Below are 23,861 nucleotides of genomic sequence, written 5' to 3' on the forward strand. Positions count from 1 at the left end.
TCATGAACTATTTGCCTGGGCTGCCTTTGAACCTCGATCTTCCTATCTCTGCCTCCTGAGTAGCTAGGATAACGGGCGTGAGCCACCAGCACCCAGCTGGTATGCCTCCTTCTAACCCCCAACCCCTCCTGTTCTCCCACCCTTAGAGGCAAAAGGAACATAGCCTCTGAAGAATGCCTAGACCCTGGCCCTTCTGGCTGGCTGGCACTGGGCTCAGGGCTGTGGGCAGCTGGCCATGCGGGTTGGGGTGAGAGGAAACCAGCAGAGGAGCCGGAGATTGGGTTTCTAGGAGCTCCTGAGACAGCCACAGACCCCACCCTAGCCCTATGCCTGCCCCTTCTGTACTGGGACTTTGGCCTTCTGGCCAGCCTCCACCAGCTGGGTGTTGTGGCAGCAATGGAAACCCATGTTCCCAGGGACTGTGATGCCTTAGTGAGCTCAGGCTAAGTGAGCTCGGCTTCCTAATGTCCAGTTGCCCTCTAGAGTCTCTGTCTGTGGCTTCATTGTCTGAAATATTCTTTCCTCAGTTCCTGACATAGGGGCTCTATCCGTCTACACTGGTCTCAGCTCAGTGGGCATTTCTCAAAGAGGCCTTCTCTTCCCATTCTATGGAAAATAGCCCCTTGGCCCCATGGGCATCTGTCCTACCACCCTGTTTTATTGTCCTCAGAGTGAGATCACTGGAGGGAGAGTATGTTGGTCTGTCTTCTGGCCTTCCCTCACCAGGCAGCCCTTCACTGGCCCATTCCCCCTGTATCCCCTGCTCCATTCGGCCCCTGCAGTGCCCAGCACACAGGAGGAACTGGCTGTGCACCAAGAAACAGGAAACACGGCCTCAGAGCCTGGGGACCCCAGTTGGACCACCTTTCCCAACAGCCCCTCTTCTTCCTTCCCTGTGCATGATTGGGTCCCCTGACTCCTACTTCTGGTCCGAGGTGGAGGGGAATGGAGGTCCAGCTGTCCTCACTTCCTCCACATTCCTGGAAGTCACAAAGACCAACACCTAGTGTTCCTAACCTTGGTCCTCATCTCCCACAGGGACTCCAGCCCACACTGGTGTTGGCTACCGTGAGTGCAGCCTTTGGCTCTGCCTTCCAGTACGGCTACAACATTGCTGTGGTCAACACGCCACACAAAGTAGGTATAAGGCAAGTGGTGAGAAGTGAGCAGGGCCCAGGGGTGGGAGGCAGCTCCTGTCTTCCTTTTGAAGCCACCATCTTCTCATGGGACACCCCTGGGTGCCACCTCTGAGAACCAGGGGTGACTGCGGGTGTCTCTTCAGGAGTGGCCTCCTTTTTGAACACATCAGGGTCCCAGAGTGACCTGGATTCTCAGCTCAGGCTCCTTGGGCCTCAGCCCCACAGTTGTCACAGGGGAAGGCCACCTATAGATGGTGAAGAGAATGGGTCAAGGATAAACCGCAGCATTTAGGGATGAGATCAGGATGAGAAGAGGCAAAGGAAAGAAGAGAAAGGGACCTTATGAGGCAGAGAGAAAGCTGAGGTTCAGAGGAGCATCCTGTGTTGATGAGTCCAGATGAGGACTGAGGACTGAGTGGAACGTGAGGGTCCTTGGCAAGGGCTGCAGATGCCACAGCTGCAGACAAAAGCTTGACTGGAGTGGGATGAAGCAGAGACGGTGGGCACAGACCCAGTTCAGGAGTTCCCTGACCAGGAAAGCTACAAATGAAGCTTAGTGGAGTGATGAGGGGTCAAGTTAGGGTTCCCCAGGGTGGCAGCCACGTGTACACTGATGGGAAGGATGTGATAGAGAGGAGGAGACCAATGATATAGGAAAGACACCTGAAGAAAGGACACCCCTGAAGGGTCAAAGGGGACAGATGCCAGCATCTCTAGTGGAGCAGGTGGAGTTACTATTCGCTTGGACGTGTGAGTTCTATGGTATTTTTTTTTTAATCAATGTCATTGCCAGGTGCCTGTGGTTCACACCTGTCATCCTAGCTACTAAGGAGGCAGAGATCAGAAGGATCCTGGTTCTAAGCCAACCCCAGACATAGTTCAGAACACTATCTCAAAAAAAAAAAAATCCACCATAAAAAAAGGGCTTGGAGAGTGACTCAAGTGGTAAGAGTGCCTGTCTAGCAATCATGAGGCCCTGAGTTCAAACCCCAGTGCCACAAAAAAAAAAAAAGAAAAAGAGAGAGCCAGCTGGATGGGCACAATGGTGCGTGCCTGTGCTCCCAGCTACAGGGGAGACTGAAACAGGAGGGTCAAGAGTTTGAGGCCAGCCAGAGCAACATAGTGAGGCCCTGTATCCACACCCCCCAAAAAAATCACTGTCATTAATTTACAGCTACCATTTTGTAGGAGGGACTGTAGTGGTTGTTCACGGCATAGATTATATTTGTATACATATATTAACATGCATATTTGCATGTGCATGCATGAACTACCTATATGTGTTTATTACTGTCACTGATAATACCTCTGCTTTCTGTGTTTTGGTTTCTGTCTTTTGGTGTGTTGGTTTTACTTACAGTGCTGTGGATCAAACCCACAGCCTCATACATCCTAGGCAAGCTCTCCACCACTCGCTTACATCCCCAGCTCTTAGATCTTTGAGATGGGGTCTCACTCTGTGCCTCGAGCTAGCCTTGATTCACTGTGTAACCCAGGCTGGCCTTGAACTAACCATCCTCCTCTCTCTGCCTCCCAAGTGCTGGGATTATGGTATGAGTCACCATTCCTTATGCTAATTTTCTCCTCCCTTTGTCTTTCTTTTTCTTCCTCGTGTGTGTGTGGGTGTCTGTGTGTGTGTGTTGCTGGGAATAGAACTCAGGGCTTCACACATGCTAGACATGCACTCTACCACTGAGCTACACCCCAGCCCTGGGACATCTTCTCTGAGTCAAGCTATGTACGATTGCTTTATTACACTTAATGCTCACAAATTCTCCATATTATATATATGTGTATGTATATATATATATATGCATATATATGTATATATATATGTATATATGTATATATATATACATATACTTATATATGTATATATGCATATATATATATAAGTTCCTCATGAGTTATAAAGAAATTAAGGCTTGTCAAGGTTATTTAATTTGCCTAAAGTCACACAATTAATAAAAACCTTTCTTCTGTTGCCTCTGGCAGAGTACGGCTCTAAAAAATGAATTTTTTAATACTGTATTTTTAACAGCTTTCGTGAGGTCTGTTTTCTTTCCCACCCCATCACACAGCACATTGTTTTACCCTCAGTTGCCAGCAGAGAATCAGCAGGTTCAATTGTGTCCTGTGGGTACTGACAGAGACATGCCCCTGTGCAGAGAGCACTTACATCATCAACTTCTCTGAGATGCAAAATATTGCAGGCTGAGGATGGGGCCATGTTTTTCAGGTCTTGAAGTCATTTTACAATGAAACCTACTTTGAGCGACATGGAACTTTCATGGATGACACAGTTCTGCTGCTCCTGTGGTCCTGCACTGTGTCCATGTTTCCTTTGGGAGGCTTCTTGGGGTCACTGATTGTTGGCCTGCTGGTTGATAAGTGCGGCAGGTAAACAGCAGACATGCATCCCTGACTTGAAATTCATGTTAGCAAACCACACAACTGTGGACCTGGTGGGGAGGAGGGCAGCCCTGAATAGCACGAGACCTGAAACCGAGTCTCCACTTTGCCACAGATGGCAGACTGAAAGCCAGTCCCCGAGTTCTATGGAATTTCTTTCCCAGGCACTTGCAAGGGAACAGAATCCTCCCATCTCCTGGCCCAGCAGTGGTGCAGCCCCTGAGGTCAGAGTCTTCACTGGACTTAGCTCACAGCCTTGTAAGCACTTCTAGCAGGTGTTGGACAAATGCTGTGGATGGGGTTTCACTCTGGCGCCAGTGGCCTTGGCTCCCAGTCCTGCCTCAGCAGAGCACGATGTTCTGAGGTTTGGGGCTGAGTCACTCCATGTGCCTCGGTCTCCTATCCTGTGTGCAAATGAAGACCAGGCCTTTGCACTTTGCATGTTTACATGGACTCACCAACCTTCAGCCCAAGCCTGGGTGCTGCAGAGACATGACAGCCCAGATAAGGAGCCATGGTCAAGGTCCCCAGGAAGGGGAAGCATGAGCCAAGGTTTCAGGGTGAGGCGTGTGGTCAGGCCCTGCTCACTCGGGATCCACAGCCACACTTGAACCTGACGTCAGGTCAGGCAGTATGTGGGAGGGAAAGCCCGCTGATGAAAAGCAATTCAAGGGCCGAAGGTGTGGCTCTAGTGGTAGAATGCTTGCTTAGCACCCTGAGTTCAAACCCCAGTACCGTTAAAAAAAAGAGAGAGAGAGAACATTGTTATTGCTGATTGGAAATTAATTCTCTGTGTATTAAACCAGGACCATGGACTGGTCCTCGTGATGCTTGACGAATAGTGAATTTGCCCTTCCTCTTGCACTTGAATGAAGAAAGCATCCTAATGATGCCCTAGCTCTGTTTTTCTTCAATTCAGATATCTATTCTCAGCTACCCTAGAAGGACTGGGTTCTTCTAGAAGTCCAGGCTTCCTTGTCTGAATCCCACGGTCATGGGACTTGGGTGTTGAAGAAACCACAGAGCCCATCTCATCACTGCCCAGCTATGGCAGAGGAGGAGACTGAGCCAGGAGGTGTGGTGGAGCCAGGCCTGTCCAGTGGGATCCTGACAGCCCAAGCCTTCCTGAGGCCCCTAGGCTTCCTGGAGGTCAGGAAGTGTGAGGGGTCTGAGGTCGGAGGAGGATAGGATCCATATGGGCTTCTTGTTCTCCTTGAGCCTCCTGTGGTTCTGGGGTGGTGGGGGAGGCACTCCCTCAGGCTGTGGCAGACCTAGGGAGAGAAAAGTGGCCAGGAAAATCCAGTCTGCACATGTGGATCCTAGAGAGACCGCTAGAGAGTGGATTAGCAGGGGACTTCATAAACACCCATCAGCCCCGATGCACCTGTGACAGGCAGGGGCCATCTGGGTGCACAAAGGCTGTGCAGATCCTGGGGCTGTAGACAGCTGATATTTCCAGACCAGCCCTTGGGGAGGGTCTTGCATGTCTCTCCTTCCTTCCCTCCTTCCTTTCCCTCCTTCATTCCTTCCTTCCTTCCTTCCTTCCTTCCCTCCCTCCCTCCCTTCCTCCCTCCCTTCCTTCCTTCCTTCTTTCCTGTCTGTCTTCCTACACTAGGGATCAAACACCAGGGTTTCAAACATGCTAGGCAAGTGTTTTACCACTGAGCTCCACATCCAGCCCCCATTTTTTTTTTTTTTTGCATCTTCCTCCTCCTTCAGCTCTTCCTCCTCCTCTTCCCCTTCCTCCTTCTCTTTCTTCTTCTTGGCATTACTGTGGCTTGAACTAAGGTCCTTGCCCTTACTCAGAAGTTGATCTAAGACCTGAGCCACTCCCCCAGGCTTTTTTGGATTTAGTTGTATTTCAGGTAGAGTCCGAAATTTTTGCTTGGGGCCCACCTCAGTCTGAGATCCTCCACAGGCATGTGCCATCACACCCAGATTCATGTCTCTTTTCTAAGGGCCCTAATCCCCCCATGAGCACCCCCCCATCCTAGTCACCAATGCCCCTCCAGCTAACACCACCACGTTAGGGCTGTGATTTTGGGGGACACTTCTGTCCAAAGCCCCATCTACCAGTCCACTCCCAGGTGTGTTCCCAGCACCTCTGGGAACATGGAAGTTGAAGTCTGAGGAGCTTCTACCACAGCTGCTGCCCTCCCACCCTGTGTCTTGCAGAAAGGGAACCCTGCTGATCAACGACATCTTCGCCATCGTCCCTGCCATCCTGATGGGAGTCAGCAAAGTGGCCAGGGCTTTTGAGTTGATCATCTTCTCCCGAGTGCTGGTGGGAGTCTGTGCAGGTACTTGGTGGGGGGGTGAGGGGAGGCCACTGAAGCCCCAGGATGGCTTAGTGCAATGGGCAGGGGAAGGGCTCCTAGACACACATGCCCAGGCTTCTTGTGGTTCTGCCTGTTTTTCCTTTCAGGGCCTCCCCTGTCCCCACTCCCCGGCCTTTGCAAACCTCACATGTTCTAGCTCCTTCCCTTTATGTAACAAAATCGTCTATCAGGGAAGGAACTTTTGAAATGCACAACAAACTGGGGATATGGCTCCAGTGGTAGTACAGCTGCCTAGTAAATGTGAGGTCTAGAGTTCAAATCCCAGTGCCACCAAAAAAAATCAAAGAGAGAGAGAAGAAAAAGAGAAAGGAAAGGGAAAGGAAGGGGAGGGGAGAGGAGGGGGAGGGGAACAGGGAGAGGAAGGGTGAGAGGAGGGGAAGGGGAAAAGGAGGGGGAAAGGGGAAGAGGAGGAGGAGGGAAAGAGGAGGGGGAGGGAAAGAAGAGGAAGGGGAAGAGGGGAGGGGAAGGATAGAGGGGGGAGGGGAGGGAAGAGAGAGGGGAAAGAAAGGAAAGGAAACACACTAACTGCAAAGTACAAAACAACCAAAAAGGTTTTACGAGTTGTCTTCCAAAAAGGCTGTATAATTTAAACTGCAAACAAAAGGCTTCAAGCAAAAGGAACACAGAATATATCTCAGTCAGTAGATGAACAGAGTTTCTTAAATATAGTGATTTCTTCCATTAACAAAAAAGGCATACAAGTAATATCAGAAACTAGTAGCAAGGCACGGTGGTTCACGTGTGTAATCTCGGTTACACAGGAGGTGGAAGTAGGAGGATCACCACCCAAAATGGCCAGCCCAGGTAAAAAGCACAAGACCTAAAAAATAAACTAATGGAGAAAGGGCAGCACAAGCAGGAGGTCCTCAGTTTAAACTGAAGTACTACCAAAAAAAAAAAAAAAAAAAAAAAGAATTATTTTTAAGCACCACTTAAAAAAATAAGTCCTACTTAAAGATAAGACTTAAGAGTTATCTTTAAGCCCTGGGGACACACAGAGGCCTAGATTCCTCTCCTCCTTCTAGCCCAGCAGCTGGGAAGGACAGCGTACCCTCTTCACACCCTAGCCCTGTCCCCACGGGTGCTGAGGACTCTGAAGGGGCTTTAAGTCCAAACGAAAAAGTTGGAGTTGGCCTATTTCCATCTTAGCCACAGAGGGGCTCAGAGACAGGAAATGGAACTGAACTGACCTCAGGCTTCCACAGCATGGGAGGCTGGGGACTGCTCGTGGGAGGCTCTGATTTGTACTTGGCCGGAACCAGGCATCTCGTACAGTGCTCTTCCCATGTACCTGGGAGAACTGGCCCCCAAGAACCTGAGGGGCATGATAGGAACCATGACAGAAGTGTTCGTCATCATTGGACTGTTCCTGGCACAGATCTTCAGCCTCCAGGCCATCTTGGGCAATGTCACAGGTAACCAGCAGCATTTGGAAGTCAAGGGACAGTTGGGACCACAAGGATCGAGGCCCATCCACTCACCCAGTTGAGCCCAAGGTTACAAATGGACCAAGTCAGAGGAGGCCTGAGAGGTAATCTTTGGGTTGGGCAATGTGTGACCCAGGGACACAGGTGACCTAGCCCAGGGCAGTGTTGGTGAGTGATGGAGATCAACTGTGGAGAGGAGAGGACTTGGACATGAACCCTGACGGAGACTCTTGGGAATTTTGAACAACAGGACGAAAAGAAGTTGGGTTGCAGCTGGTAGGGGGAGTAGGGTTGAGAGATTTTTTTTTTCAGGCTGGGAAAAATGTGGGTGCCTTGAACAGTGCAGCAGGACCTGGGTGCAGGGTGAGCAGGTATGCCGCTTCCATTCCTGTGATGTGGGTGGAGACGGCACCTGGCAACATGTACTTCTGTTTTCTCAGTGAACTGAAAGGCAAGGTCATTGCCTGAGCAAGAGGGTGGGGGGATGTGGTGGAGGCCCAGGAGATGAAACAGTCATGGAGGCAGGAGCTGAAAATGGACCAGCAAATATGGCTTGAATGTGAAGGGATGGACCCATGTCTTTTTCCCCCTGCGGTGCGGGGGAGCAAACCCAGGGTCTCATAAATGTTAAGCAAATGCTCTGCCACAGAGCCACACCCCAAGACCTGAATCCATTTCTTTGTAGTCTCAGCATCTTGAAGGACATCCGAGACTCAGAAGCCACTGGATGGCCGGGGAAGTTCATTAGGAATAATATTCTCAGACTACCCCAGTTCAGCCCCAGTTCAACTAGAGAGGCATCTGCCACAGGGGACTGAGTGGACGCCATGCTGGCCCCTCCTTAGCTGATACTTAAGGAGTAGTGCAGTCACTATCGTTATCTCAGTGAAAACGGAACCTCAGAGAGCTTAAATAACTCACCCCTTGACATAGCAGGGTGGGAGGTGGGGGGTGAACCCCACTTATTTACTGGAAGCTCAGGACCCCTCCTTAACCCAAGCCTTCTTAAGGAGCTCACTCAGGCACAGTGCTGGGCCCATATTCTCCTGGAGTCCAAGTCAAGTGAGGTAGAGATTATGTCATTCCCAGCCCCAAATTAGGAAAGTGATGTGGATTCATTTTCTCTAGGGGTCAAACTGTCCAATCATATTCGATGGTAGGAAAAGCAAGACATTTCCTACAAAACGAATGGGTAACACATACACTTTTCAATTACAAGTTTTCTCTGTAGTGCACAGGGGACCCCTTTGTGGGTGAGTTCTTGGGCAGTCACATCTTGGCCGGGACTAGGTGGTCCTGGTCTTTGGTGAGACCAAGGACACCTCTGGAGAGTGACCTTCTCAGAGGAGTCGGGATTTGAAGGTGCTAGAGCCACTGCCTCTCCCCCATGATGATTGGTCCCCAGTTCTCACGTTGGCTTCTTCCAGGCTGGCCGGTGCTCCTGGCTCTCACCGGTGTCCCCGCGCTGATTCAACTCCTTTCCCTGCCCTTCTTCCCCGAGAGCCCCCGCTATACCTTGATTCAGAAAGGAGATGAGGAGACCACGCGGCGAGGTACTGGGGAGGCTGGCTGCTCCCCAAAGCTCTCTTGCCCTTTCCCTTCCTGCCCCCCACCTTGCGCCACTCCAAGGTGCCCTCCCGGTACGCACAAAGCAGCAAAGCAAGTCCGCCGCATGTGGGTCACAGCTGTAATCCTAGCCACTTGAGAGGCTGAGATTCGGAGGATCGCAGTTCAAGGACAATCTGGGCAAATAGTTCAAGAGCCCCCCTCCCCCAATCTCCAAAATAACCAAAGCAAATGATCTGGAGATGTGGCCCAAATGGTAGAGCGCCTGCTTTGCAAGCAAGAAGCTCTGAGTTCAAACCTCAGTCCTGCCAAAAAAAAAAAAAAAAAGAAAAGAAAAAGCAAAGCAGGGGCAGGTATGGACTGGCTAAGGAGGAGGACAGGGCTGAGAGCAGAGCTTGGGCCGGGTGAAGGATGGTAACTGGACTGGGGCACGGCCGGGGAGGGGGGTGGACAGCGTATCCACATGGTTAGCGCAGGCTGTTCCGCTCGCAGCTCTGAGGAGGCTGAGAGGCCGCGCGGACGTGGAGGCCGAGATGGAGGACATGCGCACGGAGGAGCGGGCGGAGCGCGCCGCCGGCCACCTGTCGGTGCTCAACCTGTTCACCTTCCGGTCCCTGCGCTGGCAGCTCATCTCCGTCATCGTGCTCATGGCCGGCCAGCAGCTGTCCGGGATCAACGCGGTGCGTGCACCGTCCACCGTCCACCGGGGGGCCGATGCGCGGGTGGGCAGCGCACCGAGGGTGCGGCTCTGCGGGAAGGGGACTTCCGGTCCCTAAGCCATCGGGAGTGAACTAAACTCGCAGAACTGTCGCTCAGAGCGGCTCACGTGCAAAATCAGCTCTGCCCGCAGCGCCAAGCGGCAAAGCCCATGCCAGCACGTGGGCGCTGGGAGAGACACGTGCACTTTATCCCTCGGGTGTTTCCTGTGCGAGGAACAGGCCCCACTGGAAAAAGATAAAGCATTAATCATTGATTTACAGAAACTGAGGCTCCGCCAAGGAATGCCAGCCACACGTGCTGGAAGGGATACAGCGTGTGGGGAAGACAGGGCGGCTCGGCCTCAAAGCACCACCTCCCCTTCCCCCCTCATACTTTTTCTCCTCTTGCTATAGAGCATTTTTCTTTGCTTCGCAGTCCCTGAGAGCAAATGTCACCTACCAACAGTTCTTTCTCCTCTGGGGCAAGAGCCCAGAGAGGAACTAGCCCTCTGTCTGGATCTCAGGCGTCAGGGTGGTTGGTTGAACCAGCCTGGTCAGGAGCCCATCTTGGACTCGGCAGGGCAGCGAATCTGGCATCAGCTTCTGGGGACATGCTTCGTTTGCTGTAACTGTATTTGTCTGTCAATAGTGGGAGGGGAGCACAGAGATATGAAAAAAATCCAGAGTGGCTTTCGGAACCCCAGGAGGTGGGACAGGTGACTCAACTGATGCTCAAGGAAAGTGTCAGGAAGAGGTGGCACCAGGCCTTCAGGACTCAAGGAGTTTAGCAAGTGATCCTGAGAGAGGTAGACTGCCCAGGTGGGAGTCCTGTGGTCTTTATAGGGGCAGAATCAGAGGCTCAGAGGGGGCAGAGCCAGGTGTCCTAACTCCACCAATACCACCAGCTGCCTCCTTCATATCCCAGGGTCCCCAACGCAGGCTTTCAAGACTGTGGCTCAGATGACAAGGTGAAGCCCGTGGCCGGTCTTCGGGCACCCCCTCACAGCCCTGTTTGTGCTGTAGGTCAATTACTATGCAGACTCCATCTACACGTCGGCAGGGGTGGAGGCCGCTCACTCCCAGTACATAACGGTGGCAGTTGGCGTGGTCAACATAGTGATGACCGTCATCTCGGTGAGTGACCGTGTAGCAGCCTCCCTGCTCAGAGTGTCCAAGCAGGCCCCTCTTGCAGTAGACCGAAGCCCCACGGGGTCACCCTGGTGTTACTGGTCCCAGTCCTGGGGTCACATATCTACTGCCTGTGTGACTTTGACTCGCAATGCGTTATACCTTCAAATCCAAGTGTCCTCCTTTGTGACATCATTGTGATGCAGGTGTTAATTTTTAGTCCAATGCAGTGATTTCAGAGATCAATATTTACTCAGAATCCCTTAATATTTAATATGTAGCCACGGTGCAGTAGAGAACGTGGCTGGCCAGAGATGCTCACCCCAACAATGCCAGGACCGTGATACCCCTTAACCTAGAACGATTCCAAATCACCTTGTGACTGGAGTCCTAGTTCTTGAGTTGTTTTTAGAAAGTTAGTTATCACTTTTTTGTATTTTCCCAGAGTTAGCTTAAGCCCCAGTCTATCTCAGACAAGATGAGATGGCAGGAAGAAGTTAAGAACAGGAGGAAAGGTGGGAGGAGAATGGAGCTCAGCCCGGCCCCACCTTCCTTTTCTACCTTTCGGACATGCGCACCCCCCACCCCACTCCCACCCCCACCCCTACCCCACCCCCCACCCCCACCGCAGCAGCCTGCTCCTTCTCCAACAGCCCAAACTCTGGCCCAGCCCTTTCTCCCTGGTTTCTTCCTTCCTTCCATTTCTCTAACATTCTGCTTTCTGCTCCATCCCTCCGGGCTGGCCCAGCCCCAGGCTTGTGCTATCACTAGACTCACAATTCCAGTCCTCCAGACAGCCCTGTGGACAGATTATCATTGCCATTCTGGGATGGCCTGATAAGAACACAGAGTAATCCTCATTCCCGCTAGGAGAAGTTAGAGAGAAAGGCAAACTTCCTCTTCCATGCCTGGTTCCCAGACGCTGTTCTTCCAGGACAGACAAAGCTATTTTTCTGGCTTGGGTTTCTCCAGGCAGGATGATGGGGAAGAAGGTCCCAGTTATGACAGCCTGTCTTGAGGGTGCAGGATCGATCTTGCCCCAGAAAAAAAAAAGAGAGGGACCAAGGGAAACCAGCAGGAAGAAGGTCTTAAGAATTGCTCTGGGTCTCCCTCCTCCTCCTCCTCCTGCATTTCTCCTTGAACTTGGAAAGTGCCCCTCTCCAGCAGTTGCATTGGTTTGCCACCTCCAGGCACTGGCTAACTGAGGGAGAGGCAGTCCCTCCAGGTCAGCAAGACCCCAAGCTATCAAAGCATCACATTCAGAAACTAGAAAATGGGATTATTCCAGTGTGGGGTGGGCTGCAGGGAGCCGAGATCCAGGGGGTCTGTAAATGACCAACACAGAAGGGCCCACACCAAATAAGCCGAGGTAACAGGGAGCAACAGTGTGCACCTAAGGAGGGCTTGCACAGGGGGGTGGAGGCTCGGGTGAGGCCCAGGTGCCACCGCACTCCTCACCACCCGTTCTCCTGTAGGCAGCCACTGTGGAGAGGTTGGGGCGACGGCTCCTCCTGCTGGCCGGCTACGGTATCTGCGGCTCGGCCTGCCTGGTGCTGACCCTGGCGCTCCTCTTCCAGGTCTGGTCTCATTTCCTGCCTGGTGGGTGGGGGATCATGGTGGTGGGTGGGAGGTCCTGCCACACAGCCAGCATGGTGAGACCATGAGAGTGGCTGTCAGTCCTCTGCAGCTGCACCCCCCGTTCTCACAGCCAGTGCCGTGATGTTCTTTCTCACGCAAACAAATCAATATGACGCCCCAGCTTAAAGGGGCAATTTACGATCAAATGTGCATTTCAGTCCTAAGCGCTTAGGTGCAACTGTGCTAGAGGACACCCAGCAGTAGTGAGCAAGTGTGCATGGGAAGTCATCCCACACGAGAAGAGAAATGAGAACGGGGCTGCGTGCACAGCGGGAAGAACTACCGCAGGGCTGGGAGTGACCATGGGCCAAACACATTTGTGCGTGGTGAAAATACAACAACCTCAATTGGTGTAGGACCAGCGCACAGAACAAACGGGAGCGTTAGGATGGGAGATAGGAGGGAAAGAATGGGATGCCCTAGAAGCATCTGACTTATAATTGTGCTCCTAAGACAATCCCCCAGGGTGGACATCAGGAAGAGCTCCCTTCTTGGAATCCTGCCACATTTTAAGAGCCATGTCAGGCTGTAGTGTTCAAAATACCTTGGAGACCAGAGCATCTGTCCCTAGAAAGGAAGAAGCCACAGGAGGGACGGCATCACAGCAAGGTTAAACTTTGCTGTTTTAGTCTGTAATTTCTTCTGCACATCCCTAATATCTGTGTTGTGCAGAAGTTATGAAAATGCATACGTTGGCCACAATATGAGGTGATTTAAAAACAATCAGCATGTCTGTGTGTGTCCCCAGCCACCTCTTGGCCATTGTTGCTTCTGCAGTAACTACGCGACAGTCTGACAGCCTTTCAAATGGACAACACAGAGCTAGAAACAGAATGGTCCAGGAGTACAGGGAAGTATAAAGGAAAAGATAGTTCTGGAGCTCCTTCTTATCCACGAATCTCCATGACGATTTTCTCCTTGGCCACCCAGCAGATACAAAGTCCTCTCTACAGGAAGGACCTGGTATCCAGGGAACAGCAAGACAGGGAGGCAATGGCCTTAGGTGGAGAGGTGCAAGGACAAATGTTAGTAACATTCATAACTTGGTTTCAAGTTTCCTTTTGGAAGAACTGTCTTTTCTAATATTAGAACTACTAAAAAGTAGAACAGTTAGGGAGTGGAGGTGAGGGGAAAGAAGTGAACAGAACTGGCCAGTGTCTACAGATCATTGCAAGCCACGTGCAGGAACCTTGGCAGCTCTGTCCTTTCACTCTTCCTACCCAAGCCACCCAGCACCTTCCCGCTCCCCATCACGTCCAGGTGGCCCCACCGCCTAGCCCTCTCCTCTTTGGCTGGAGGTATTGAAGTGGACCCCGAGGCTGCCTATGACTGTTTCTGCTGAAACGGAGCTAGGTCTTGTCTCTCCTCTGCTCAGAAGCCTCAAGTGGCGCTCAGTGCTCCACGTCATCTGGCCCTGCTGCCAATGTCACCCTGGAGGATTTGTCCTATTATAATTAGCTTGGTGGCTCCTCATCCAGTTTGATTGAAGTCTGTTGACCTGGTATTGTGTCAGCCATTCCTGTAGCCATTAGGGAGCAAAGGAGTGTCTGCTCCCACACAGGGGCTTGATACAAGGTCTCAAGGGCCTGGAGCTCCTAGGATTCTGTCCAGACAATGGTTGAATGAATGGGAATCCCAAGCCCATCACCCTGATTGTGTGACAAGACATTGCTGGATCCCTAAGGGGCTGAGGTCCTCATGGTCTGTGTTCAGAGCGCTCTGGGCCCTGACGCCACATTTGTTGGGTTTAAACAATAATATCCACACTCAGAGGTGACATGAAGATAACATGTGTTCATATTTGTGAAGTACAGCAAGTGGTGCCCTACACAAAATAAATAACGAGCAGTGCTGGGTGTGGTGGCACACATCTGTAATCCCAGCTACTCAGGCGGCAGAGACAGGAAGATCAGGAATATGAAGCCAACCCAGGCAAAGTTAACAAGACTCTATCTCAAAAACCGAGTACCATTAAAAGGACTAGGAGTGTGGTTCAGTGGCAGAGCACTTGCCAAGCATACTTGAGGCCCTGGGTTCAATCCCCAGTACCACAGATAAGTCAATAAATGAATACAGATCTTCCTGCTAGTCTGCCATTCTTAATTAGGTAAGGTTCGTGGTAGCCTTCTGTGGACCAGAATGAGCCACATCCATCTTTGTCCTCATCTTACACTTTCTCTTGCCCACAGAGCCCTTGAGGCCTCTGTAGGGCTCAGAATTCCAGGTGTGGCTCCTTCCTGTGGCACCATTCTTGGCCTAAGGCCTGCAGAGGTCCCAGGCCAGGCCCTGTCAGACAGCCCTGTCTCTCCCCACAGAGCACAGTCCCTGAGCTGTCTTACCTAGGCGTCATCTGTGTCTTTGCCTACATCGCGGGACATTCCATCGGCCCCAGTGAGTACCTGCACACCACCTCCACCCCACCAGCCTCGGGGGCCCGACACGTACTAGGTCCCCAATAAATATTTGTTGATTGAGTAACTGTCTTTGACTCACAGTGTTCAAAATGTTCCCTCCCCCACTGCCCTCCAAACACTTCATCCTCTGTTCCTGTGCAGATCCACTCTATTTTTTGGGGAGTGGGGGTGTAGGAGTATTGGGGTTGAGATAAGGTCTCACTGTGCATCCCAGGCTGGCCTGGAAGTCACTGTGTAGCCAGACTGGCCTTGAACTTGTAATCCTCCTGCCTCTACTTCCCCAGTTGCTGATTACAGCTATGAACCATCACGCCCAGCTTCTACACATTCTTAAAGGTCCCCTTCAGTTTAGCTTTCCTTTGATGACCAATCCAGTTCACATTCATTCATTCAACAGATATTTACTAAATGCCAAGCAGCACCCAACAAGGAAAGGAGCCCACGCAGAGAGGGAGTTCTCAACAGCCAAACCCACGGGGTACCTGGGTTCTTGGCCAAACTCTCCACACTCTCACTTTAGCCTCCGAGCCCCCCTTACTCCCCACCCCCAGCAGCTCAACTCTTTGTTCCCCACTGACCTCCAGCTCCCATGCTGTCCTGTCTGTCCTCTCAGACACATGCCAGAAGCTCAGGCCCTCACTGGCAAACCCCTTCACAGACGCGGATACTTGGGGCTCCTGTCCCTGAGTGTCCTCAGAGTCAAGCCTCCTCCTCCTCCTCAGGGAAAGGGGTCCCTGACTCCTAAGCCTGACAGCACATGCCGGGGAGCTGCATTTGGAGGAGTTGTCCATGAAGCAGAGTACAGGTGTCACAGGCCCCTTCCACGTGCGTGACGGCTGGGCTGGGGCCCTGGGGATGCGATAGCCTCAAGACCCACACCTTGGTGTCCAGTGTTTGAGAATTAGGTGTTCAGTAGGAAGGGCCCTGGTGCGCCTCAAAGGCAGACACTGGGGTGTCCAGTACAGAGGGTGCTGCCATGTGTAGCAGACCTGGGTTCTAGTCCCTCTGTCCCTCCCTGCCTGTGTGTCACCTGGAGCAGCCCCTGTGCTGAGGCTCCTCCCCTGCAAACCCACCCATTGGAGATAGGGGGTTGATTTGACACGGAAACCAGGTCCTAACAGATGACTGACTCCCCCAACCCTCTGAGGGGACAAGCCCCGAGGAACCCCACCACCACCTGGATTGCAGGATTTTTTCACTTGAGTTCCAAGAGCAGATCCATTCTGGGGTTTTGAATTATTCTCCACTCAATCTTCACTGTGGCCATTCCACCCTCCCCTCCCCCATCAGAAACTTGACCAAGGGGCAAAATCGTATTCTTTTGTGTATAAAGCCAAAGATATTTATACAGGACATGAACAGATTACAGTAGATCTGTGGAGGTGACAATTAGGGAAAAAGATGACTTTAGACATTGGAGATAAGGCTCCATAAGGGCGCAATAAAAAGCCAGGCTGAGAAAGGGATGGCGAGCTGGCACTGCAGTGCGGGGATCCCTTTGAGGGAAGTTCATTTCCGTCCATTGCATCTCTATGACCTTTGCTGCTCATCGTCAGCTCCGCAGAAACAGTGCTGGAAATCACATCCCAGGCTTCTGAGATGACTTTGTAAACAGGTCTTCTAGCTTCGGTCCTAATCGTGCCTTCCTCCTGCAGGGCTCCTTTCTGGCCCCCAGTCCCAGCAGGGGATGGCCCATACAGGGGGTAGGTGAGGTGCTCCAAGGGTCTAAGGTGTGAAGTGACAGGAGGCCCAGTCCCAGTGGCCCTCGGGGACCTTCTTTTTTTTTTTTTTTTCATTTTTCTTTTATTATTCATATGTGCATACAAGGCTTGGCTCATTTCTCCCCCCTGCCCCCACCCCCTCCCTTACCACCCACTCCACCCCCTCCTTCTCCCCCCCCCCCCCAATACCCAGCAGAAACTATTTTGCCCTTATTTCTAATTTTGTTGTAGAGAGAGTATAAGCAATAATAGGAAGGAACAAGGGGTTTTGCTGGTTGAGATAAGGATAGCTATACAGGGCATTGACTCACATTGATTTCCTGTGCGTGGGTGTTACCTTCTAGGTTAATTCTTTTTGATCTCACCTTTTCTCTAGTTCCTGTTCCCCTTCTCCTATTGGCCTCAGTTGCTTTAAGGTATCTGCTTTAGTTTCTCTGCATTAAGGGCAACAAATGCTAGCTAGTTTTTTAGGTGTCTTACCTATCCTCACCCCTCCCTTGTGTGCTCTCGCTTTTATCATGTGCTCATAGTCCAATCCCCTTGTTGTGTTTGCCCTTGATCTAATGTCCACATATGAGGGAGAACATACGATTTTTGGTCTTTTGGGCCAGGCTAACCTCACTCAGAATGATGTTCTCCAATTCCATCCATTTACCAGCGAATGATAACATTTCGTTCTTCTTCATGGCTGCATAACATTCCATTGTGTATAGATACCACATTTTCTTAATCCATTCGTCAGTGGTGGGGCATCTTGGCTGTTTCCATAACTTGGCTATTGTGAATAGTGCTGCAATAAACATGGGTGTGCAGGTGCCTCTGGAGTAACCTGTGTCACAGTCTTTTGGGTATATCCCCAAGAGTGGTATTGCTGGATCAAATGGTAGATCGATGTCCAGCTTTTTAAGTAGCCTCCAAATTTTTTTCCAGATGGTTGTGCTAGTCTACATTCCCACCAGCAGTGTAAGAGGGTTCCTTTTTCCCCCTCGGGGACCTTCTGAGCCTTTCTCCCCACCACTCATCCTGTGCCCTCTGTCCCATGTCCCCAGGCCCTGTCCCCTCGGTGGTGAGGACAGAGATCTTTCTACAGTCCTCCCGGCGGGCCGCATTCATGGTGGACGGGGCAGTACACTGGCTCACCAACTTCATCGTGGGCTTGGTGTTCCCGTCTATCCAGGTGAGTGGCCCTTTGCCTGTTACCTAGGCCACCCTGCCCCTCCCCAAGGCAGGAAGGGCTCTTTGGACAAGGATCTGCCAGATCAACAGGGCAAATGTGGCTCTCAGACACTCATGTCTCGTTGATTATTATCTTTGCTGTGCAAGGGATGGAACCCAGAGCCTTCCCGTGCTAGACAAGCGCTCTACCTCTGAGCCCTTGGTTTTTTGAGACAGAGTCTCACTATGTACCCCAGACTAGCCTTGAATTCTTGATCCTCCTGGCTCCACCTCCCCAAGTGCTGGGATTACAAGTGTGAACCACCAGACCCAGCTCCCAACTCTTTGATATGCCACGTCTCATGTAGATAGAGAAAGGTGCTCCCACCCTCATGTTGGGAAGGGCTCCTTCCTGAGGGACTCTAGGCTGGGAAGATGTGCACACCGACTTTGACCACCAAGAGAGGAAGGACCTAGAGCCCATCACGTCCCCCAGTCAAAGGACTTAGGGTTCCTTGTGAGGTTAGTGGAACCCAATTTTCTAGCTGTTTTACCCCTCCAGGAATGGAACAAAACTGACCACCAAGAAACTCCCAAAGGCCTCAAGTGGAATTGTCCCCAAATGTCCCCAAGCCCTCCTGTGCTATTTGTCTCTTGGTCTAGGTGGCCATTGGTGCCTACAGTTTCCTCATCTTTGCTGGACTCTGCCTCCTCACTGCTGTGTACATCTACGTGGTTTTCCCTGAGACCAAGGGCAAAACATTCGTGGAGATAAATCGCATCTTTGCCAAGAGAAACAAAGTGGAGATTCCAGAGGAGAAAGAAGGAATAAGCAGTGCCGGGCCCTCTGTGCCTGCCAAGGAAACTTCTTTTTAATGGCTCTGCGTGTCATCCGTGTCCCCATATGCTGGGCTTCCTTCTTTGAGAAAGGAGGACTCCCAGCTTTGAGACTTTTGTGCCCCCCAGGGCTACTGGGAGACTGGCAATCATAGCCCCGTGATCTAGTTGAGAAGTGGTTAGCTCCCAAGTCTGTCAGTGAGAGGATGACACAGGGCGGTGGGCAGGAGCGGGTGTATTATTTCTAGGACTTGATTCTGATTCTATATTGGCACCAAAACTTAAATGATGTATGGATGCACTTTTTTTTAAGTAAAATTTTTCAAGTTCAATGTGTTAGCCAGCTTCATGTTACTATGATAAAATACTTGAGGCATTTACTTAAAAATGACTTTGAGCCTCTAGCAAGTCATGGCAGGAGTGTGTGTTAGAACAAACTGCTTATTCCATGAACCAGGAAGCAGAGAGGGACAGAAAGTCTGCTCCCACAATCCCCTTCTAGGACACACTCCCAGTAATCTAAAGACCCCTCACTAGACTCCACCTCTCAGAGGTTCTACCATCTCCCAACAGTGCCACATGTCCCTTGGGGGACATGCCAGGCCCAAACCACAGCATTCAGGGATCAGTACGGAGACCTGAATTGTAATCAGTGTGTTGGTCAGAAAAGCAAAGATGCTAAAACCAAGCACTCAGACCCTGTTGCCTTCCTAGAGACCCGGATGTGAGCTACTGATCACAGGCAATGGGGCAAGAGAATACAGAGCGGAAGACCTAGGCTCAGTTTTATGATTTATTTTTATTTATTGGGGAGGGGGCAGTACTGGTGCTCTGCTGCTTGAGCCACACCTCCAGCCTGTTTTTGCTTTAAGTTTTCACCTCAGACTGTAGTTCTACCTGTGCCAGTAGTTGGGATTACAAGTATGTACCACCATGCTTGGACCCTAGGCCCAATTACAGAAAAACTACCCCATGCGAAGACCCTTCTTAGGTTGGACCGGTTGATGTCTTCCTTGGAAACAAGGCGATCCCTTCTACATCCTGGCCTGGCACGTCACTTCCCTGCTGAAATCTTCGGTGGATTTGGTACGCCTCTCAGCCTGGTCTGCTGATGGCCAGACTTTGTATTTGCTGGCTACACAGACAACCTGGTGTGAGTGACAGATGACCATTGGCACCTGATGAAAAGTTATGGCAGAGCTTTAGAATAAAAGACTGGCTTTCTAAAGAAAACACACACGCGCACACACATGAATGCGTGTGCACACACACTGTACACAGACACACACACAGACAACTATTTTGTTTTGTTGGGACGGCATCTTGCTATGTAGTCCAAGGGGGCTTCAAACTCAAAATCCTCCTGCCTCAGCCTCTCCTAAGTGCTGGGATTACAGGTGTGCACCAACACAACCAGCTAAACAACTGATTTTTAACAACAGTAAATTAAGTGATATCAGAATAGCATTTCCAGTAATGTCCTGGGGGAAATTATACACACACAAAAGTGAGAACTTTTATCCATACCCAACATCATATATAAAAATCAATTTACACTGGGCCATAAGCCTAAATTAAATTTTAAACTAGACCTACCTAGCAAGCACAAGGCCCTGACTCAAACTCCAGTACTGCAAAAAAGAAAAAGTTAAGTATACAGTAAGCTTGCCTTATTGTGGATTTATTGTGCAAGTTTTGCCCAAGCACAGTAAAATATAATAAATATCTTAAACTCAAAAGAAATTTTTAAAGAAAAAAAATTTTTATTTCCCATACTGGAGTTTGAACTCAGGACCTATACCTTAAGCCATTCCACCAGCCCTTTTGTGTGTGTGTGTGTGTGTGTGTGTGAGGGGTTTTTTGAGATAGGGTCTTGCAAACTGTTTGCCCAGGGCTGGTTTCAAACCATGATTCTCCTGATCTCTGCCTCCTGAGTAGCTAGGATTACAGGTGTGAGCCACCTGCACTGGCAAAGCAAAACTTTTAAATGCCCAAGCTCACATTCCACAGCTCATTCAGTCCTCAGTTGTGTTTAAATCCTTGTGTTTCCCTGCCCTTGAGTTTGGGGAAATCTGCCTCCCATAAAGCAAATGGTGCCCAAAAAAAGCAAAGTAAAACTGCATGTGCTTAACTGACGCGAAAAAATGAAGATTTTAGACTTGCTGAAAGGTGGCATGTCTTCAGCAGAAGTTGGGTGGCAATTCAGGAGAAATGAATCCCGCACAGTACAGCACTGAACTGTGTGTTGTGAGCTCACACGGGTTTCCCTCCCGGCGGGCTCCTTAGAACCAGATTCACATGGAGGCCGGGGTCTACTGTACACCCAGGATTCTGCTTCTAGGTATTTACCCAAAGAATTAATGCATATGCATGAAGAGACTTGGAACCTTCGTTTGCAATAGCCAAAAACTTGGAAGCAGCACAGAAGTGTACCTGGCGCACTGGAATTTCACTCCACCCTAAAAGGATGTGAGCTATTCACACCCATGACCCCGTGGGCGAAGCGCAAAGTCGTGATGCTGAGTGACAAAGTCAGCCAATCGTGATTTCAATTGTAGAAAAGTCTAAGAAATGCAGAGTGCTCTGGGGTCAGAGACCAGGTGGCTGCTCGCACCCTGGGGGCTTTCGGGACAAGGAAGCGCTTCTTACCCCGATGTGGTGATGATTCTGTGGGTGCACTCATACATCAAAACACCAAGTGGGCATTTTAAACGAGAGAAGGAATGATTAGTGCAGATTTTTTGAAATTCATGTGAGTAAGTCATGCTGCCTCCTAGGAACTGTGGACCTGGTGGGGAGGAGGGCAGCCCTGAATAGCACGAGACCTGAAACCGAGTCTCCACTTTGCCACAGATGTTGGACTGAAAGCCAGTCCCCGAGTTCTATGGAATTTCTTTCCCAGGCACTTGCAAGGGAACAGAATCCTCCCATCTCCTGGCCCAGCAGTGGTGCAGCCCCTGAGGTCAGAGTCTTCACTGGACTTAGCTCACAGCCTTGTAAGCACTTCTAGCAGGTGTTGGACAAATGCTGTGGATGGGGTTTCACTCTGGCGCCAGTGGCCTTGGCTCCCAGTCCTGCCTCAGCAGAGCACGATGTTCTGAGGTTTGGGGCTGAGTCACTCCATGTGCCTCGGTCTCCTATCCTGTGTGCAAATGAAGACCAGGCCTTTGCACTTTGCATGTTTACATGGACTCACCAACCTTCAGCCCAAGCCTGGGTGCTGCAGAGACATGACAGCCCAGATAAGGAGCCATGGTCAAGGTCCTCAGGAAGGGGAAGCATGAGCCAAGGTTTCAGGGTGAGGCGTGTGGTCAGGCCCTGCTCACTCGGGATCCACAGCCACACTTGAACCTGACGTCAGGTCAGGCAGTATGTGGGAGGGAAAGCCCGCTGATGAAAAGCAATTCAAGGGCCGAAGGTGTGGCTCTAGTGGTAGAATGCTTGCTTAGCACCCTGAGTTCAAACCCCAGTACCGTTAAAAAAAAGAGAGAGAACATTGTTATTGCTGATTGGAAATTAATTCTCTGTGTATTAAACCAGGACCATGGACCGGTCCTCGTGATGCTTGACGAATAGTGAATTTGCCCTTCCTCTTGCACTTGAATGAAAAAAGCATTAAATGGATTCAAATTGTGCCTTAGTTCTGGCTTGCTTTCTTTTTTTCCAGCAGAACAGGAGTTTGAACTCAGAGCCTCATGCTTGCTAGGCAGGCTAGGCAGGCACTTTACCACTTGAGCCACTGTCTGGCTTTCTTGCAGTCCAAACTTACTTTCCTCAGCACCCCAAGAGCAACTGGGACTGTTCTAGAAGGCTCAGACTCCACTTTCCTGTCTAAACCCCAGATGGCGGAGAAGCGGAGCTGATCTTATATTGCAGAGAAGGAGCCTGAACCAGGAAGTGGGGTGTTACTGACTCCATCTCGGGGGTCCTGTCAGCCTGAGCCTCCCTGAGACCAGCAGGCTTCCTGGGGGTCAAGTTCAGGAACCTTGAGGCTAGTTGGCCTTGAACTTACTATGTAGCCCAAGCTGTCTCAAACTTGACACGGTCCTGCCTCATCCTCCAAGTTCTGAGATTACAGGTATATGCTACCACACCCAGCTCCCCATCTTTTTTTTGTTTTGTTTTTTTGGTGGAACTGGGATTTTAAACTCAGGCTCTACCACTTGACCACTTGAGCCACACCTCTAGTCCTCATTGTTCTGGTTCTTTTGGAGATGGGGTCTTGAGAACTATTTACCCTGGCTGGCCTCAAACCTCAATCCTCCCAATCTCAGCCTCCCAAGTAGCTGGGATTACAGACATGAGTCACTGGCATCCAGTTTTCCATACTTCTCCTTAAGACCATATGTTTCAACATTGGAAAACCCCTTCTATGTCTCTTAGGGAATCTCTCTTTCCACATTCCCAAGGATTTTCACAAGCCACTCTTCATTGCCTCCATCACAGTCCATCACCTCCCAAGACAGCCCGCCCTTCCCAGTATGGATTCAAGTTTGCCTGCCTGACTTTTTTTTTTTTTTTTTTTGCAGTACTGGGGTTTGAACTCAGGTCTTATATCTTGAACCGCTCCACCAGCCCTTTCTTTTTCTTTTTTTTTTATTGTTTTATTATTCATATGTGCATACAATACCAGCCCTTTTTGTTTTACTTCCCCTTTGGACATTTTCAGGCTCAAGAGAGGAGTCTGCACTTTTTAGAAAAAGCAGCTTTGAAGGACCTGTTACATCTGCATCTAGGAAGACATGAACCAGAGGCTTTTCTCACAGCACCCTGAACGAAGGGCTGGCACTCAGGTAGCCCTCTTGTGTCATTGGGTCTTCTCTCTCTCTCCTTCTCTCTCACCTTTCATCCATAGGAGTGGGGTGGGCCCTGAGACCAGTAGGGCGTTTATTCAGTACCTCAAAACTCATCACAGGGGCCTCAGTGAATGGACTGTGGCTGTCCAACAGCACCCAAAAAATTGCCCCTACCTCTTGCTAACTTGTTGCACTGGCCAGGTCCAGAGTTCTGAGGGATCATGAAAAAGTGGTGGCAGCATAAGACTTACAATTGAGCCCCAGCCCCCACTGGGAGGCTCTGCTGGGAGCTGGGAGCCCAGCATCTTGGTCTTGCAAGTGGCATGGACATAAGGAAGTCTGGCACTGCACCTTCCCTGCCTAACAAAATAAGATGTGGGGCTGGTTGAGGATTGTGTGCTTGAAGACAAGAATAAGTTCAAAGCTTGCGGGGAGTTTCTGCAGAAGTCAAGGGCAGGCAGCACAGCCAGGTCGTGAGGCCTACGCCCTGGGCTGCACTGACCTCCCCTCTGAGGCTGGGCTCCCCACTGCCACACGTGGCCCCCACATCTCTCCCTGGAGCAGCAAACCCAGCGAGGGCTCAGGGTCTGT

General features: G+C 50.7%; 1 protein-coding gene across 1 annotated transcript; it reads left to right on the top strand.

The window, feature by feature from the left end:
* Positions 1–235: 235 nt before the first annotated feature.
* On the top strand, positions 236–18,513 carry Slc2a7 (solute carrier family 2 member 7). Its single transcript, XM_074079675.1, has 13 exons — positions 236–247; positions 783–935; positions 1,039–1,137; positions 3,379–3,539; positions 5,727–5,851; positions 7,153–7,305; positions 8,745–8,870; positions 9,376–9,563; positions 10,605–10,715; positions 12,185–12,286; positions 14,663–14,738; positions 17,532–17,659; positions 18,301–18,513. Exons 1-13 carry the CDS (start codon positions 236–238, stop codon positions 18,511–18,513), a joined length of 1,647 nt encoding a protein of 548 aa, XP_073935776.1.
* The last annotated feature ends 5,348 nt before the right edge of the window (positions 18,514–23,861 follow it).

This window comes from Castor canadensis, chromosome 7, assembly GCF_047511655.1.
Source record: "Castor canadensis chromosome 7, mCasCan1.hap1v2, whole genome shotgun sequence".
In the NCBI taxonomy this organism is placed as follows: domain Eukaryota; kingdom Metazoa; phylum Chordata; class Mammalia; order Rodentia; family Castoridae; genus Castor; species Castor canadensis.

Excerpts from the sequence above, each read along its gene's own strand:
- Slc2a7 (XM_074079675.1), top strand. Across the intron at positions 1,138-3,378 it reads TGGTCAACACGCCACACAAA|GTCTTGAAGTCATTTTACAA; the intron begins GTAGGTATAAGG and ends CATGTTTTTCAG. Across the intron at positions 5,852-7,152 it reads GCTGGTGGGAGTCTGTGCAG|GCATCTCGTACAGTGCTCTT; the intron begins GTACTTGGTGGG and ends GGCCGGAACCAG.